The sequence below is a fragment of the Maniola hyperantus genome, chromosome Z (assembly GCF_902806685.2).
Source record: "Maniola hyperantus chromosome Z, iAphHyp1.2, whole genome shotgun sequence".
NCBI lineage: Eukaryota > Metazoa > Arthropoda > Insecta > Lepidoptera > Nymphalidae > Maniola > Maniola hyperantus.
In genome coordinates, this window is record NC_048564.1 from 7,312,059 (window position 1) to 7,330,821 (window position 18,763).

The following is an 18,763-nucleotide window of genomic DNA, read 5'->3' on the forward strand; positions in this document are numbered from 1 at the left end:
TACTATATACAATAGGTACATTGTTTTCTTCTACAAAACTAAGATATTACAATATTTGAGGATTTTTGACAATTTTAAACTACGTTAATTTTTCACTTCCATGGAAGTTTGTATGTTCAACAATTGTTTTTCTTAGTGATATTCAGTCATCATCATCATGGCCAACCCATCGCTGGCTCACTACTGAGCACGGGTCTCCTCTCAGAATAAGAAGGGTTTAGGCCATAGTCCGCCACACTGGCCAAATGCGGATTGACAGACTTTACACACCACTACTTTGAGAACATTACGGAAAACACTCAAGCATGCAGGTTGCCACTCGATTTAAACGCACATAACTCCGAAAAGTTAAGAGGTGCCGTGTCGTGTCGTGCCCGGGATCGAAACCCCCGACCTCCCGAGGAGGAGGCGGAGGTGTTGAAGGGCTTTTCACAATATTATTTTAGAAGTCATGGGTAAAACTGATGAAGCTATGAACCACCAGTAAAACCAGCCATCCTCCAATGGTAGCTTTCGATTGCTAGAATGATTAGTTCATCAAGGGGAGCTGACAAAAGAAAAATATCTTATTTGGACACATTCTTGAAGTTGTAGTTAGGCTCTTTTTGAACAAACGCGCGTCAAAAATTTAGCTATTTCTTACTCATGATATACAAAAACGTATTTCTTTGCGTTAAGCACCTGACGTGCTTCTATTTGTCTTTGCCGTATAAATATTAAATAAGGAATAATATACATTTATCAAGTGCCAAGGGACTCTTTTTTATGAGTGTATAATGTAAAATCAATGTTTAAATCGCAATAAAATTTGAAACTTTTAAATTGGGTTATGTATTTACATAACTTCAAACGTAATATTATATAATATGGGAAATAATGGTATTAGCTATCTACGTGGCTGTCAGAATGCTTATGTATGAATGAAACAATGCGTATCTAAATGTTGACTGATTTACAGATTTCTTCTTTTTCATTCTTTTAAGAAATAGGAAATATTACGTCAAAAGTAGAAGTAATAAAGGGCGTGATTCTCAATTTTGGGTGGACAAAGGTTAAAAGTTTAAGCACGGGATCGCAACGATATTGCAATGTGTTTGGCAATGCATGACGTGAAGTTCTCAATCTATTCCGAAAAAAATACATAAAAATAGAAATTACCCATACTTTGACGTCAGATTTTTTACACCTTTATTACCTATATCCCAAAGCCACCATGAGCCAAACTTCATAGTCGCTGATCCTTCCTCTCTGTGTTCGGAACAATACGCAAAAACTTTCAACTTTTATAAAATAACGAAGGTCTGGCGAGCGCTAGTCCAATAGGTGTAGCCAACGTCCGTATGGAATTATGTATCTCTCGAATGGTGAAAGAATTTTTCAATTCAGGTTAAACGTCAACGACGGTGAGCGAAAAATGAACCTAACTGACGATAATCTATGGACTACAAGAAATAAGTAAAATTAGCTGATGAAAGTGGGAAATAATTAATCTAATCTTGTAATGAAAATTTCAAGGGACAATTAAAAACTAAGGCGTGCGAAAAAAATAAGTAGTGGGCGAAAAAGATACTAAGTAAATAACTGCATAACCGGTTTGAGTTAATTTACATGAAGTCTTCTAAAAAAATACATTTTGGAACGCTTTTTTGTGCTGCGGTAATAATATTATGTACCTAATATTATTTGAGATATTTTTCTATTTTATTTAGGATTTTTTTTGAAAATAGCTGAAAAATTAGTTCATTAAAATGTATTCATAAAAAAAATTACTAAATCACATATAGATGGTGCAGTCCCGTCATTAACTTGCAGTGTTCTACATAAAAGTGTTAGCTGTATACCTTGTACGATGGTACGGAACCCTTCGTGCCCCGTCAGCATGATTTTCTGGCATATGACTAAAATTAGCATGCAATTTATTGAAGCAACATTATTATTATTATGATCTTTACTAGAGAGCTCAAGGTGTTTTTATGGGAATAAGGTATTACATCTGAAATTGTTGCATTGGTCATTGTAATAAATAAAAGAGAATTTCGTGACTTCATAACAATCTTTTATTGTACAATAGAGAATTTGCTTTTTACTTTACTGATGTCAAAGTTTCAAGAATATTTTTCTCATAACATCATTTCTGAAATGGTTATACTTTCTTTTCCAATTTATTTTCATGACAAAGTTTTAAGTCATAATATTGCAAGGGTTATGTCATACTTACAGACTTTTATTAGTACGTAATCCACAAAATAATCACTAGTCAGTAAATAAATACCTACTAATAGATCATTAGAAAGATCAATCAACGCACAGCTCAAACTACTGAAATGTGGCATGCAGATAGCTGTTAAGACGTAGGCATCCGCTAAGAAAAGATTTTTGAAAATTCAACCTCTAAGGGGGTGAAATAGGGGTTTAAAATTTGTTTAGTCCACGCAGACCACGTCGCGAGCATAAGCTAGTTTAATAATAGGACATTTTTATTCATCTTCCCTAACTGCTCGTAGTTGCATTAAAAAAGCTCATCAATAGAAAAAACAGCGCATGTCTACAGACCAACTTCATAATTAATTGGCCCTAAAGGTTTGTACGCACCTGAGCGGCGCGGCGCGGCGCTTCAGCGAGCTGCACGTCGCGGCACAGAGCGTCAAAATATCATTTCTATCATTTTGTATGGCGCATATCGCACTAGAGCGGCGCTGCACAGCGCTTCACCGCGCGTTGCCGCGCGGCACGGCTGGAGAGAATATTTTGAAGCGCAGCGAAGCGACGCGCAGTGCAGTGACGCTAGTGCGACATACCCAGCGGCGCGGCACGGCGCTTCGCGCTCGTACGCGAACGGGTATAAAAGTGACGCGCAAGTGACGCGAGCTGCCGCGTACTGAAGTTGTAGTGCGGTAGGTTCCGTCGAGCGGCCTGAGGTGACGCGTTCTGCAGTCGGACTGAAGCGACGCGCAGCGCCGCTCAGGTGCGTACGAACCTTAAGAATCGACAGCGAAAGCGGGACCTTTAAAATGGGACTTCTGAATTGGCGCCCAGAATGGGACTGTAGTAACTGAGACCGAAAAAAATTGTTTGCGTAAAATGGCATTCTAGCTCACTAAGTGTGGTATATACAGTGTGTGTATAATATACACACAAGTTAAGAAATAATAATCTATATAAAGAAAAGGTGACTGACTGACTGACTGATCTATCAACGCACAGCTCAAACTACTGGACGGATCGGGCTGAAATTTGGCATGCAGATGCTATTATGACGTACGAGTAGATATCCGCTAAGAAAGGAATTTCGAAAATTCAACCTCTGAGGTGATATAGGGGTTTGAAATTTGGGTAGTCCACGCGGACGAGCTCGCGACCAAAGTTAGTATTATATATGTTCGTTGAAGTATTTTTTTGTTTTTTGACGTGAACTCGTTGTTTTAGTTAAGCATAAAAAAATACATGCAATAAGGAGAAAACACTAGTTACGAGACACTTCATTTACTTTTTTTGCAGATTGCTTATTTCTTTTGGAGTATCACACACAGCACCAACATTATTCATAACTTTTTTGACATAGATATAATTTAGTAAGTATATCCAGCAAAAGCCACCGAATTTTACCCAAATAATGTCATGAAACCCAAAATGGGATTCATTGATGTTCATTCAGTTTCATTGATGTCAATAAATATATCACCTACTAGTTGAAATGTCCCGCTTTCGTATTCGGACTTACATATTCTATAGCCAAATATGCACGTATTTATTAAGCTATTACACTAATCGCGGTTGATTTGCTGTTACCCGTTGGTGAGTTCAGTCCTACATCTCCGAAACTTACTTCTAAAACTTTACTAAAACTTGAGACCAATTATTACAGTCCTTTGCAACCCAGAATATTAACTTTGAGCGATTACGCACTGCACTTTCGTCATTCGAGTTCTATCCGTCCCGTCATCCGTGAGAATATCAGCGATTATTTACGACATAATATGTCATAACTCATAAGTTCCCATACAAAACAAAAGGAACGTATTGGAACGGATCGGATGAGTGCGTAACTGCCGTAAGAATGCCAAGTCGCATTCAAATCCATTCAGTATGTATGTATGTATGTATGTATGTATGTAGTTTCAAACACACAGTTTCAGTGCACAGACAGACAGACAAACAAAAATTTAAAGGAAGAACTGTTTTGGACTCTTTATTGATATACTTCTTCCGATTAAACACACATCCAGAAAAACAGATACAGATAAGTAGGTATAGAGTACAAAGACTAACAGAAACTACAAAATGAAAAATGACCTCATAATAGCAGATTTATTTATCTAAATATATAAAACGAAAAGGTGACTGACTGACTGACTGACTGATCTATCAACGCACAGCTGAAACTACTGGATGGATTGGGCTGAATGGCATGCAGATAGCTATTATGACGTAGGCATTCGCTAAGAAAGGGTTTTTGAAAATTCAAGTCCTAAGAGGGTACCTGAAATCGGGATTTGAAATTTGTGCAGTCCACGCGGATTAAGTCGCGAGCATAAGCTAGTCTTCTTCTAAGACCTATAACCTATAAAGCCTTCAAAACACAGCATAGACCGGTGGACTTAGAGGTGTATGGCTACATCTTTTGAAAGGTGGACAATTTCCTTGAGTAGCCAAGGGGTGCAGTAAGGCAGATGTTGAGAAATTTTAACGGGTTATTTACAAAACGTACATCCACGCGGACGTCACGAGGTTAGCTAGTATACCCTTTTACCCGTGACTTCGTCCGCGATACATAATATACTATAATTTATAGCCTATACCACTATTATTTATATGGGATAGTGTAGCTATCTATCAATGAAATATTTTTTGAAATCAGATGATAGTTTCGGAGATTACGTCCTATATCCATTTATAATATTAGTTTAGATACCTAATTCAAAGATTTAGTATAATGGCAAATGAACAGGTCACGACTGTCAATAGTCCATTAGGTTCTATAGTACTAGCATATGGACCGCAGTAAACCTTTGAGTCATCTACTCAAGTTTTCAATGTAAGAAATAAGTTTGAGGCCAACTACGCCGCACCTCTGTTAGTGTAGGCTAGGCTCGTGTGGAATGTGGGATTTTAAAAAAATTACACTTAAAATTATTTAAAGATATTTAATTATTAACTAAATGAGAACAGAATACTGCCAAAGTATGTAATTGTATTTTTTGCTTGGTTTTAGTAAGCCATTATGAAGCAGATATTTTTTCCGAGACATTTCAATTAGGAACTTGTCAACGCGTTAGTTTCGTGATTTAGGTTTTTATTCGTATAGAGATTTCTTGACTTCATTTGATGACTTATTGAGGTGATGTGATTTAGGTTTTTTAATAGTGTAGAGATTTCTTGACTTAATTTGATAACTTATTGTAGTGATGTGATTTAGGTTTTTACTAGTGTAGAGATTTCTTGACTTAGTTTGATAACTTAGTGATAGTGTGAATACTTTTTGGTCTTCATTTACTTAAATCCCTGCGAGTTTTTACTGTTTGCTGTTTCGAACTAGTCAGGTGGTGCTATTGGTGGTGGTACATTGAGTGACGAAAGATTGGATTTTTATGGCCAAAAATTCAGTGTTGGAATTTTTATATCAATTTCAGCGCAAGTAATGAATGTTGCAAACATCGCAGCATCTGGCGAAACGCGCAATCGCGAACAGCTTACGCACACAGCGGCAACCTCGCGTTGCGTACATGCACGCACAAGCAAGCAGCGCGCGCGCCGCATCGCGGCCCCGCTTGCAAGTAGGTCAGGGCGCTCTGCGGCCGCGCGCGTTTTAAATTTAGAACGATCTGCGCTTCAAACTACGCCCCACGCGATACACTTAGTACAAATTAACCTTTAATATTGTTACCTGTACAGCGCTTTTGCACCTTTTCCTCGATCTATAGCATCTATAAGCCCGTATAATTAGCTCACACTTTAGAATTGTTAACATATTTGTCGAGACCTAGTTTAGATACCTATCTACTTGCCAAAGGCCATTCATTTAGAGGACATTGAATATGTATGTATGTCACACAAAGTTTATTTTTAAACTGTATAAACGGCCTCAAATATGTTTTATTAATTCGAGTGTAATGCAATGGTTTATGAAGAAAATTAGGTAGGTAGTTATATTAATTTAGATGTGCAATGTGCTCGAAAACAAGATAGCAAGAGCAACAAATTCTACTTAAACTCATATTAATTCTTCAGATATTTTATTTAAAAAAATATGGAGTTTTATAATGTTTAAAACAAGACAGGTTTTGAATATGAGGTAAAAACGGTTTTAGATATACGAAGTCATGTACACAGAAGAAAATAATCACAAAAAAGTGTAAAATGATCTAAAGACGCTACGCTTGGGAACATGATCATCGAAACATTAGGCGGAACAGTCAAGATCAGATTCTAGAGTGAAACATTATGAAATGACAGACATTATCACCAATACAAATTATATAAAAAGAAAAGTGTTGACTCATTCACTGACTAATTCATCAACGCACATCCCAAATCCATTGATCTAGAAAGTTGAAATTTAGCACAGACGTTCTCTTTAGTCATAAGTAGACAAAAATGGGGCCAGATTTTCAAAATTCCCACGGGATAGGAAATAAAGAGAATTTATATTTTTGCCGAGCAAGCCGCAGGTGGGCGTTAGTGATATAATAAAATGATTGGCCACATAAACCCATTCGATACCCCGTGGATGGTTATGATAAAATAAGAATTTATACATCATTCAGTACAAGACTCGTTGTTCATTTATAATAACAGATTGTCCAATACCTTTGCTGAGTGGGCATGGCCACCCGTGGGAAGTGAATCAGACAAGAGTATGTAGGTATGTTGTGACAAGTGAAGAGATCACGAACGTTTTACACGAATGACAGAAGTTATTTGATTACCTAAAACAAAATCATTCAGACAAGAAAATATCACCATTTGCCATTGCCCATATTTTATTGTTTGTCTGCTACGAGTAGCTACCTTCTTTTTTAGTACTTACTAGCTTACGCTCGCGTCTTCATCCGCGTGGACTACAAGTCAAATCAAATCAAATGGTTTATTCAAAATAGGTAATAAATTACACTTTTTGAAAGTCCGACACAAATTTCAATCCCCTTAGGGGATGAATTTTCAAAAATCCTTTCTTAGCGGATGCCCACGTCATAATAGCTATCTGCATGCCAAATTTCAGCCCGATCCGTCCAGTAGTTTGAGCTGTGTGTTGACAGATCAATCAGTCAGTCAGTCACCTTTTTCTTTTATATAGTTAGATTAAAAAAAATGTTATATCGCCTGGGATCGCGGCAATATTATCAGAACTTTTCTTGGAAAAATGGGGTTTTAAACAGAACTTAAAATTTTACGTTATATCCACTATCATTAGGTGTATGTAAACAAGAATGACTCAACCTTCTGAATTTCTTACTGGAATTTTAGTATCTAATGCTGATCTAATCTCCTAATGTAACTTTAAGACATTGCAGTTGTTTAGCATGCTGGCTTAATATATTTAATATCCCCATGGGAACTGTTTAAAACCATTTGAACGAGGCATTTTGATAATGGAAAAAGTTGATTCCATAGATGCTAAATGTTAGCACCTAGGTCCTAGGTATTATTGTGAACATTATATTTTTGCACATTACCTACTGTTGCTGACAGTTAGATAACTATAAGTTACGTTATTTATTCACAATTTAGACCAAAAAAATTATGACCCAAAAGCTCTTAGAAAATTTTCAGAAAAGTGCATCAGTGCATGCAATTTCATAACTCACGAATCCACCGCAGACTAGCAGGTCTAGTTTACATCACCTAGTTCATCTCAGAAAATACAGAAGAACCATATACAGCATCATACTTTCAGCTTTTTTACATTTCTCATGATGACAAGTGGAAATGACACTTAAATTCTATGTTCTATTCTTATGTTCTACGTCTGTGTTTGGATACCTATGTCAGAGTGAACTAGAGTGAGTGAGCTCTCGGTTTGATCCAGTCGACATCTGTCAAATATTAGGTAGGAATTTGAGCACTAGGGATGATGTGAAATCAATGATTCAAAAATTGTATTTTTCATTTTAATCGATTGTGATATTTGACAAACCTGTTTTGTTAAAATTTTCAATTTTCGTTTATAGGGCATTAAATAGAAAATGTATAAAGCGAATTTATATAGGTATAAATAATTACAATAATAATATTAAGAGTAGAGTATGAAATTTTAAGTAAAAGTTTATTATGCAAGCAAATTAATTTCGCCATAATTGTAGATGATCGTTTGTTTTTAGCGACCGTGGTATTTTATGATGTCCTTCCTTGGTCCTTCCTACCTACCTAGGTACTTATTCAATTCGAAGTAGCAAGCTTTACGATCGGAGAAAAATTTATGGTGCCGATAATAGGACCTAACTAAAGCTCATTTTTTTACTCGTACTTTTGTGTGCCAGCGACAAAATCTTTGGATCTTACTGCACTTGCATACGCTGCATGATGTAATAGGTAGGTAGTAGGTACTTACCATCTAGGTTATTCGTTGCAGCCGCCTACCTGACCTACATGACGTAGGTATGTAACGCAAAAGCTTATTGTTATAAATGCGAAAGTGTTTCTGGCCCTCCGATTTTGACGCAATTTGGTACAGAGATAGTTTTCATCCCGGAGCCAGATAAAGAGTTCCCGCGAGATTTTTAATCCACAAATGCTGACGAAGTAGCGGGCATCTAGTAGATAGGTACCTAGTTAAATAAATAGTATAATCATGTTCTATAGTATGCAGTAGAACTTACCCTCAAGCTTCATGCCGACATCGAGACATTTTTGAAACCGGCAGAATGGACATCTTTTCCTCTGTGTCTTGTCAATGTGGCAGGCTCTCTCTGCCACACATGTGTACACTTTCTTGTTCTGAACGGTCCTTTTGAAAAACCCTTTGCAGGACTCGCAAGTGAGCAGGCCGTAGTGGTAGCCGCTGACCTTGTCTCCGCAAACAGGGCAGAGCTCTTCTATCACATCTTTAGTGTCGGTCTGATCGCACACAGTGCCGGCTGCGGGAAGGTACGCCCCTGGCTCATTCCCGGCACCTGTTGGAAATAGATATGACGTATCCAAATTGGCATAACCGAAAGGCTGTTGGTCGGACGCGCACTGGTAAGCGGCACCCTGAGGCACGTATTGTTGCGAAGCTCCCGAGGGACCGCTCCCCGATCCTGACCCTTCGGGGCCCGGACTGAGGTCGAACGGGGACATGTTTAGAGACATGAGGCCTGTCTGCTGGTCCATCGTCATGCTCGGCCGCACGGAGCGGCTGCTTGTTACGAATCCCTACGGCGGCGTTCAACCGCGACAACGTTCACACAGTCACTGAGTTCACTGGCGGTCTGACCGCAACACTATCTGCCGCTCGCGGGCTGCACCTGTTCAATCACTTTTGTAAAAGACACACAAATCCAACACATTTTCCTAGTTTGTTATGGTTTGTGAGAGGTCGGGACGCAAGGCGCCGCGTGCGACGCCAGTGAGCGGTATGGTGGTTTCGTTCGATTTGTTGACGCGCGTCGTTACGATCGCATCGAGTGCTAGTGTCGTAGCGGCATACGTGCCGCCCGGTAGAGGTATCGCGATCGACTGGCGGCCTGCGACCGGCCGGCGACGAGGGCGCGCGTGCCGGCGCCTCCCGCATGCGCGCCCCGCTGCTGCCCGCGAACCCCCGCCCGCTCGTACAATGGAAAACGATTAGGAGCCCATGTAATAAGTGAAAGTGAGTCGGTGACCCACTTTCCCGCGATCCAGGTCTATGTTAGTGCGCGTTCGCGCGGTTGCGCCACTGCGCGGGCGGGGCGGCGCGGGGGGCGGCCCACTGACCCAGTTGCGCGCTGCCGCAGCAGGGCAGGGTTGCCGCGAACAACGAGCTCGTGTTTACGTTCGCACGCCGAATGTCGCGCATCTGACACTACCTCCGCGTGCTGGACGCATTGTCTGCAGCACCGCTCTACTGTCACGAACGCCCTATCGTCGATTGCATCTAAGCCAACTAACATAATATTATCCCGGCATTATCTTACAATGTGGCTATTCGGTTGTACACAATCTCTGAACTAAATTAAAACGATAGGTCTAAATGTATTACTACCCCTTCCAAAACAAAGGAAATGATAGTAGGTGGGTAGGTAGGTACTTACCTACTAGATTAATTAGATCCGTCAGTGAACCACAGAATTAGCTACAAGAGACAAAATTCAGAAACTATATACTATAAGGCTATGATGATTTAAATATAAAACACTAGCGACCCGCCCCGGCTTCGCACAGCTTATTACAATTTTCGTATGAATATAAAATATACTTAGATGTCACTCAGAAATAATGTAGCTTTCTACTGGTGAAAGAATTTTCAAAATCGGTTCAGCAGTTCCAGAGGTCCCTATAAACTTACGAATTTTACTTCTGTATAACATTAGTATAGATTAAAAGTAAATTCCTATAGGTAGATAGTAGTAGGTAGGTACCTATTCAGAGCTTTTATATAAAATCAAATTTATTGGACAGCCCAACAATGTATTTATTGCAAGAAACATACCTACCTACCTACTAGCTTTATATGTAGTTAACATAACGCTAGTACGTACCAACCTATTTACACTTTACAGTCTTCTCATATTCAAACTTTAGGTAGCCATGTAGCTAAGCATAAAAGGAACATTGTTATTAAAACATTGTCTTACAGACAACAGTAATTTAGAAAGGTATTCTTTTATTTGTGAATGGTAGGTAATAAAGGACCATTTTCAAACCAGGTAGGTACGTAAATGCCGTTAACACAGTTAGTTCACTACAGTTAGAAAACTTAAACAAAACATCAAGGCCTCGAAGTCACTGGCAGGCGTCAAATGTTAGTACTTACATTTGACGCAGGTAGCCCTAAAGTAGCCCTATTTTTCTTTGATTTTACGTCATCATAATCATGATCAACCCATCGACGGCTCACTGCAGAGCACGGGTCTCCTCTCAGAGTGAGAAGGGTTTGGCTATAGTCTACCACGCTGGCCAAGTGCGGATTGATAGACTTCACACACCTTTGAGAACATTTTGGAGAACTCTCAGGTGCAGCAAGTGATATTTATTTATTTAAAACGCACATAACTCCGGAAAGTTAGAGGTGCGTGCCCGGGATCGAACCCCCGACCTCCGATTAGAAGGCGGACGTCCTAACCACTAGGCTATCACAGCTAATCGATATTTTACGTCACCACAGTATAATATTATGAATTTGACATATCTTCGATTCAGGATCAAACCGAAAGTTCCCTTACTCTAGTTCACTTTGCAAAAAACAGCAGAGCTTCGGTAAGAAGTAACGGTTCTCGTAAAAAATTACGAGATCCCGATTAAGGTAGACCTCTTTAATCAAGACTTAAATGTGGCTTAAGGAAAGGTGGTTTTACACACTACCTATGTATGGATTTGTTTTAAACAATAATACATTAATTTTGCATGCCTGATTATGTAAGGTGAAACATTTCTGCAACAACATAATATTATCATTGAAAAATGTATCTGCAAATAAGGAATTTGAATTTGAAAAACCTATTCAATGACATATCACTCAAGGGGTATTAATAATTCTTTCGTAAACCATAAGCTGTGTAATAGCTTAGTGGTTAGCACGTCCGCCTTCTAATCGGAGGTCGGGGGTTCGATCCCGGGCACGCACCGCTAAATTTTCAGAGTTATGTGCGTTTTAATTAATTAAATATCACTTGCTTTAACGGTGAAGGAAAACATCGTGAGGAAACCTGCATGCCTGAGAGTTTTCCATAATGTTCTCAAAGGTGTGTGAAGTCTACCAATCCGCACATGGCCGGCGTGGTAGACTATGGCCAAATCCCTTCTCACTCTGAGAGGAGACCCCGTGCTCTGTAGTGAGCCGGTGATGGGTTGATCATGATGATGATGAAACCATAAGAAGACACATCGAGCTAAAATTGCTAGTGAGTTCCCATTTTGTAAGGGTTATTAGTGCTATTACTTACGAATTATTTTTTCAAAATTCACGACTTGCCAAACAACGCCAAACAATGTTTTGAAACAAACATATTACATACACCCAAAAATAGTATACCCTTCTTCTGGTGCAGTCGGGTAAACACATTTTGGTCACTAACAATTGACCTAATGACCGAACATATCAAACAATGGGTAATTTTTGAAGTGCAACGAGATCTATTCAATATCAAAAGCGAAATAAATTAAAGATCTTGACCTGGTTTTGGTTAAAATCAGTCAGCGGGTCACGAACGAGTGACTGGCTGTGACAGCCTTGTGTTCGCTATGTAATAAATTAATAATGTAACGTTCGCCGTGTCCTAATGCACTGAGCGTAGTGCAACACGTGACGAGCATTCTGGGGAGCTATTAGACAAATAATCATATTCCTCCATGTTGCTCTCATACTTCACTACATGCCACGTACTCCATACTGATTTTTTTTAGAGTTATGCTCAACGATTTCTAGAATGTTCCCGGCATGATACAAACCGTACATTTCAATAACTTGTCACGAAAATTAAAGTTTCGGAAATAAATGAACAAGAGCGGAACACTAGTAAAAGAAAAGGAATTTGGTGGCCTCCTAGAACATAAATAGCGCTAAGATTTGACGATGACGAATGACAGAATTTCAGATGCATGAGTGTGACTATATGAACTTATACCTACAGCTATATTGAAGTTTATTGTCGTAGGTAAATGGAGAAAACTACGAAATTACCATAATGGTTAGATTCTGCACTATTTTTGTAAAACTATATTCAGATGGAGAACTCTCAGGCTTGCAGGTTTCCATCACCGTTAAAGCAAGTGATATTTAATACCTTAAAACCATTGACTTATTATAGTACTTAGGATATAATATTACTGCTTAAAACGCACATACCTAACTCCGATAAGCTAGAGGTGCGTGCCCGTGATCGAACCCCCGACCCCCGATTAGGAGGCAAACGTTCTAACCAATAGGCTCTCACAGCTTCGATTCTCTGATTCTTAGATCTCAAAGGTGTGTGAAATCTGCCAACCCGCACTTGGCCATATGTGGGAGACTATGACCTCACTCTGAGAGGAGACCCGTGCTCTGTAGTAAGCCGGCGCTGGGTTGATAATGATGATGATGATGATATAATATGATAATATGATAATTCCTAAGTTTTTAGCATTATGTGCCCTGCCCACTTCAGCTTCGCAACCCTCTCAGCTATGTTGGTTACTCTGGTTCTCCAACGGATCTCTTCATTTGTTATTTGATCACGTAGATAAACTCTAAGAGCATAAGAGAGAGTGTGGACAGCCCTGGGTAAAGTTTAAACTTTTCTCGGTAATCGGGTCGTTTGTTGTCGATGCATCAAATATGTATGTGCATTGGCAAATTTTTATTGAATCATTTAACGAAGAATCACAAACGTTTACTGCCATTGTTCTAACTTCGTTGTCATCATTTTAATTATAAAAGTGATTTACATAACATACGGCTGCTCCGGCCTGCATCATAAAGCAACAAAAACGGGAAAGTCAGAACCTCTTGGACAATAATAATCCATTGTAGGCCAACTACAGAATGAAATTTATCCCGTATTACTTTAAGAAAAATACAAGATTTTCTATAGTGCATGAAACCTCTACAAAAAAGAACACGTAGTATTGATTCAACGAAGATCATTGATCTTGAACTTATTTCTACCACACATTTGAATTCCGTACGTCCAATATTGAATAGAATCACTTTGGTTTTGTAACAAGATTTTTTATTTTATTTCAACTTGAGTGCATTATTAATTTATGAATCTAGTTACATAGTTCCTTTCTCATAATAAGAGGCAAGCTGCCCTCGATAGCTGCGTGAAAAGCACACAGTGTATAAACCGCAATGAGTCAATAAGTTTCGATTTCATAATCAAGACCTGAATACCGGATGAAAAGTGACAGTGGAGGTAAGTAGGTATAGCAAGTGTGTCGTTTTCGCTATCGCCCAGACGCCACGGCCTCCTACGAAAGCAAGAGTGCTCGACGTCGTCGCGAGCGCAACTTTGCTTTCTTCGCATGCGCACCTGACGTCACACTTTCCCCGCGTCCGGTGACGCACGTTGATGTAATATTGAGCCGCATCGTAATACAGTGTAGTAATAGGCGGCCGTCGATTGTATTATCGCACGCCGATTTTAAATATAACCACGTCCTCTTAAATGCGGGCTATTCGCTTTTTGTTAGATAAGGCGCCGCGACAGTCATTGTGCTGGCTTCAATGTCTACTACCTAAGTACTATACACATAGGTACAAGTACTATCTAAGTACTTATACCTATGTGCACAGGCACATAGGTACTTAGATAGTAAAGTTTTGTAATTTTAGTGTTTGTTATTGATGGCCGGCAAATAGGCTACTTGACTCATATCTAATTTCGTCCAATAAATGATTATTTATATAGTATTTTGCTTAAAACAACGAAATATATCAATAACAATTATTAAAAACGCAGGATGGATATATAAATCCAATTTAAAAAAATACAATTTTTATTTTTATTTGAAACGCAGAAAACGCTGTCAGCCATGATGTGACGTCATTAAATATGTAAACAAAGAAATGTCATTCCTATGTCACGCGGGGACTAACGTAGTATCCATATATATAAAATTTAGAGTCCTGACTAACTTATATATCAACGCACAGCCTAAACATCTAAACAGCTGGGCCTAGATACATGAAATTTGGTGAGTGTGTTCTTTGTAGGTAAAGAGAAGGTATCCACTAGGAAAGGATTTTTTGAAATTCCACCTCTGAGTGTGTTAAATGGAGGTTTGAAATTTATGAAGTCCACGCGGGCGAAGTCACGAGCATAAGCTAGTTTTTATATATTTCTAAAAACTCATAGTAAACGTAAAAAAATATCGTTTTCTCTTTATAAATTGAATAAGTTATTAAGTAAGACTTACAACAAAGTGATCTTTGCAAAAATAAATTTGGGTTGAAGTCGTTAGTCATATAGGATCCCTTTAAGCAAGTCTTTGCGTGTTACGTATATTTATTTCACTGGGCACTCTAATCCACAACTTTCCTGTGGTCTTTATCGATGCGTTTTTTACATTCTCGGATGATGCAATAACGATAATTACTATATTTTTCATGTAAACTAGTATAGAAGTCATGTTTATTAAACTTTGGTAGGTTATGCTCAGTATATATAATGTACTCTGTGGTTATGCTGTTGTTTACAAATGCATGACGTCAGAGCACAGATAATCTATCGGCCAAACATGGCCGACAGTGTTTTCACCTGTCTAAGAAAAATATTTTTTTAAATTAAAGTTTTACGGTTTTTAGAGCGCAAAAAAATATAGTGTTAATTTTTTTGATATAATAGGACAAATATTAACCATTTAAGACCAACTTAAAAAAATTGTCAAGTAGCCTATTATATCCTTTTAGAGGAAATGCATTTAAAAATCGTAGTGATGACTTAAAAGCAATTAGAATTTTAGTTATTATAGAAATGTACGAATATCTTTGCTTGCAGAAAATTGAATTTTACAAATAGAAAAGTCAACATATAGATTAATTATCTAAATATATAAAAGGAAAAGGTGACTGACTGACTGACTGACTGACTGACTGATCATCAACGCACAGCTCAAACTACTGCACGGATCGGGCTGATATTTTGCATGCAGATAGCTATGATGACGTAGGCATCCACTAAGAAAGGATTTTTAAAAATTCAACCCCTAAGGGGGTGAAATAGGGGTTTGAAATTTGCGTAGTCCACGCGGACGAAGTCGCGAGCATAAGCTAGTTATAAATTTATAAGGGAATGAAGGATATTTGCATGGCAAATACAAGTAATTGAAAGATTCTGGCTGATATACCTACTTAGAATCTATTGTTGAGGATCCACTTCGCCTATTAGATATATGTTGAATATTCACATATATCTGAAGAATAATCTGGCATTTCCTCTTATAATAGCTCAATTACCACTGACTCACTCACTCACTCACTGACTGACTCATTGACATAATTGTTCTCCTAGAAAGAGATAGAAAATGATATAATAATGTATGGGAGATATGTTCAGAAGTGGGATTCGACTAGGGAAAAATTATGACATTTCAGAAAAACAAGATGGCGGCCGACCTGACTTTTGTAACTTTTTTGTTTTCCAACCGATTTTGTTACAACTTGCAGTTATTGCAGATAATAGTAAACGATTTTTAGAAAAAGTGAAAAAAATTGGAAAAACAAGATGGCGGCCGAGATTTTCAAAAAATTCCCTCCTGTAAAATTTTGTATGAAACTTTTTTTTTCACTTATGGTTTCATATAGAAGACAAAGATTTCTTTAGGGCAACGTATGGAGGGAGCTGATGATTGAGGATTTCGGAGACGGGTGAAGGGCACGCTCGAGGTATTGAAGATAGGTGGGAGGTGCTCGACCAAATGTCATTCGAAACCTCATCCAATTGCCAAAACTTTGGAAAAAAATTCAAAATTCCAAAAAAAAGATGGCCGCCATACAAATTTCATCGGCGTCCATCTCGGAGGGTATGAAAGATGGAAGAGTGGTTTCTTGGCAAGAGATAATCAGGATCCAAAGGTCTACTCGATGGATGGAAAAAAATTCAAAATGGCGGAATTTATTTTTGTATGACTTTTTTTTAAATTGTTCAAAATGGCCATTATAGACCTCGAGAGCTGCTTTAGCAGCTCGAGCAGCGAGCAAAATACTAGTTTCCTCTTATATATTTAGATTCAACGAATGCAACTGTTCCTAGAAGTCGAAGAGTTGAATTACGGCTTTGGAAGCAAAGTACTTTATGTCAATTTTGCACGAATATGAACTATCACTGAACTATGATGGCACTATCAGTATAAAATTGCAGCAGAGAGAAAGAAATACGAGTGCGTGATAAACTAATTTATATTTTGCTCTTTTACTGAAGACTTTGCAGAAAAATGTTATTTAATATAACATTTCCCACACTTTTTATCTCGAAACCGTTGAACTACTCGTAAATAGGGCCATGCCTAAAATCATTGATATAGAATATAAAACGCATTATTGAAGATGTATGGTCGACACCAGTGGAACTATTATTTATAATATTATTATGTCAAGAATCACTCTATCGAAAGGTACCTACTTATTAAAATATAATTTCAAAAAATCGATATTTTTGTTTCGTTTTCCGTTGTCATTATCGTTGTTTCATTGTTATTTATGGTTTATACAACATGATATTGTAAGTAATTGTAAATAATAATAATTGTAAATAGTGAATTTCGAATTTCAAATAAATTCCAGGGAAGGATAGATGCTACTTTTTGTGCCGGAAAATCAAACAGTTCCCACGGGATTTCAAAACAACTAAACCGACGCGGACGGAGTCGCGGGCATTATTAGGCTAGTAGAGACGTAAGTTTGTTAAAAACTTGAGACTTTATTTATTCAGTGTTTCAAAATTCAAAATATTCACACAGTTGAGGCAAGGATACAAAAAGGGCAATTAAAATCGATTAAACAGTAGGGAGGTGCGGCGGCGTCGAGAACAGGGAAGACCGGGGAGGCTGTCCCACCCGAGGGTTGGAACAACTTTAGGCGATTCGAATCAAGTGCAATGGGTCAGTAGGTCAACGATAGCCTCTCCGTATTAAGGCCAGGCTTTGCATACGTCACAGGCTTTATACATAATGTGTTGAGACCGATCAGTGAGGCGAAAAATGAAACTATTGAAGACTAGCTGATGCCCGCGACTTCATCCGCTTTGATTTACATTTTTCCAAATCCTGCGGGAAATCTTTGATTTTCCGGGATAAAAGTAGCCTATGTGTTATCCAGGGAGATAATCTATCTCGATTCTAAATTTTATCCAATTCGTTCAGCCGTTTTTGCGTGATTGAGTAACAAATATCCTAACATCTAAACATCCACACTTTCACATTTATAATATTAGTAGGATTAGGATAAGGATTAGGATTAATTAATTATTCATATTCAAATATCCTTATTTTATGTGGGTCAACTTGTCAGCCGGAGCCATTTATCGCGACAAATTAAATATGTTGTAAGAAATAAAATGTTGACTTCGTTTTTGTTAGGACGTGTCACGTGAAAGGTAATCTCTTTGGTCCAGGAGTTGACTGCATTTACAATAGCAATATATGAAATCCTAATTCTAACGTATTTTGTTCATTCACGAGTGCGATCAATTTTGAGGAAGATTATAACTTCTTGTAGGTAATATTTTTGTGGAGAATGCTGTACCTACCTACTATATTTTTTGTCTAACTAAATAATAAAAAGAACATGACACACTGAATTACTAATTTAAGTGCTTGTTTGTGTGATAAAATAAACCATTAAAGCAAATTATTTCTAAGAAAACTTGATATAAGTATATACTTAAAAGTTGAGATAAACTTAACAAGTAACGATAGGGGGACGCGTTGGCAGAGGGTTGGGGCTAATTTGGGGGTTTTTGATCCAAGTGCAACGGGTCAGTAGGTCAATGAGGCTCTGTTGTAATTCAGGTCACCGTGGAGTATATTATGTACGTCATGCCTAATAGCTCTTCTATTATACTAGTGACTTGACCAGGCTTAGCATCACTATATGGGATTATTATAAATGCGAAAGTGTGTTTTGTTTTGTCTTTCAATCACTCCACAACGGAGATCAACAGATCCACGT

General features: G+C 38.1%; 1 protein-coding gene across 4 annotated transcripts in view; it reads right to left on the reverse strand.

The window, feature by feature from the left end:
* Positions 1–18,763, reverse strand: part of ftz-f1 (ftz transcription factor 1) — a 125,257-nt gene that overhangs the window by 42,398 nt on the left and 64,096 nt on the right. For 3 of the 4 annotated variants that reach the window (XM_069509076.1, XM_069509075.1, XM_034983816.2), the window contains exon 1: positions 8,817–9,641. In XM_069509076.1, the coding sequence (XP_069365177.1) occupies positions 8,817–9,315 (499 nt within the window). In that variant the 5' untranslated portion in view covers positions 9,316–9,641. Of the gene's footprint in view, positions 1–8,816; positions 9,642–18,763 lie in introns of those variants that run through there. The other variant, XM_034983817.2, reaches the window with a different exon arrangement.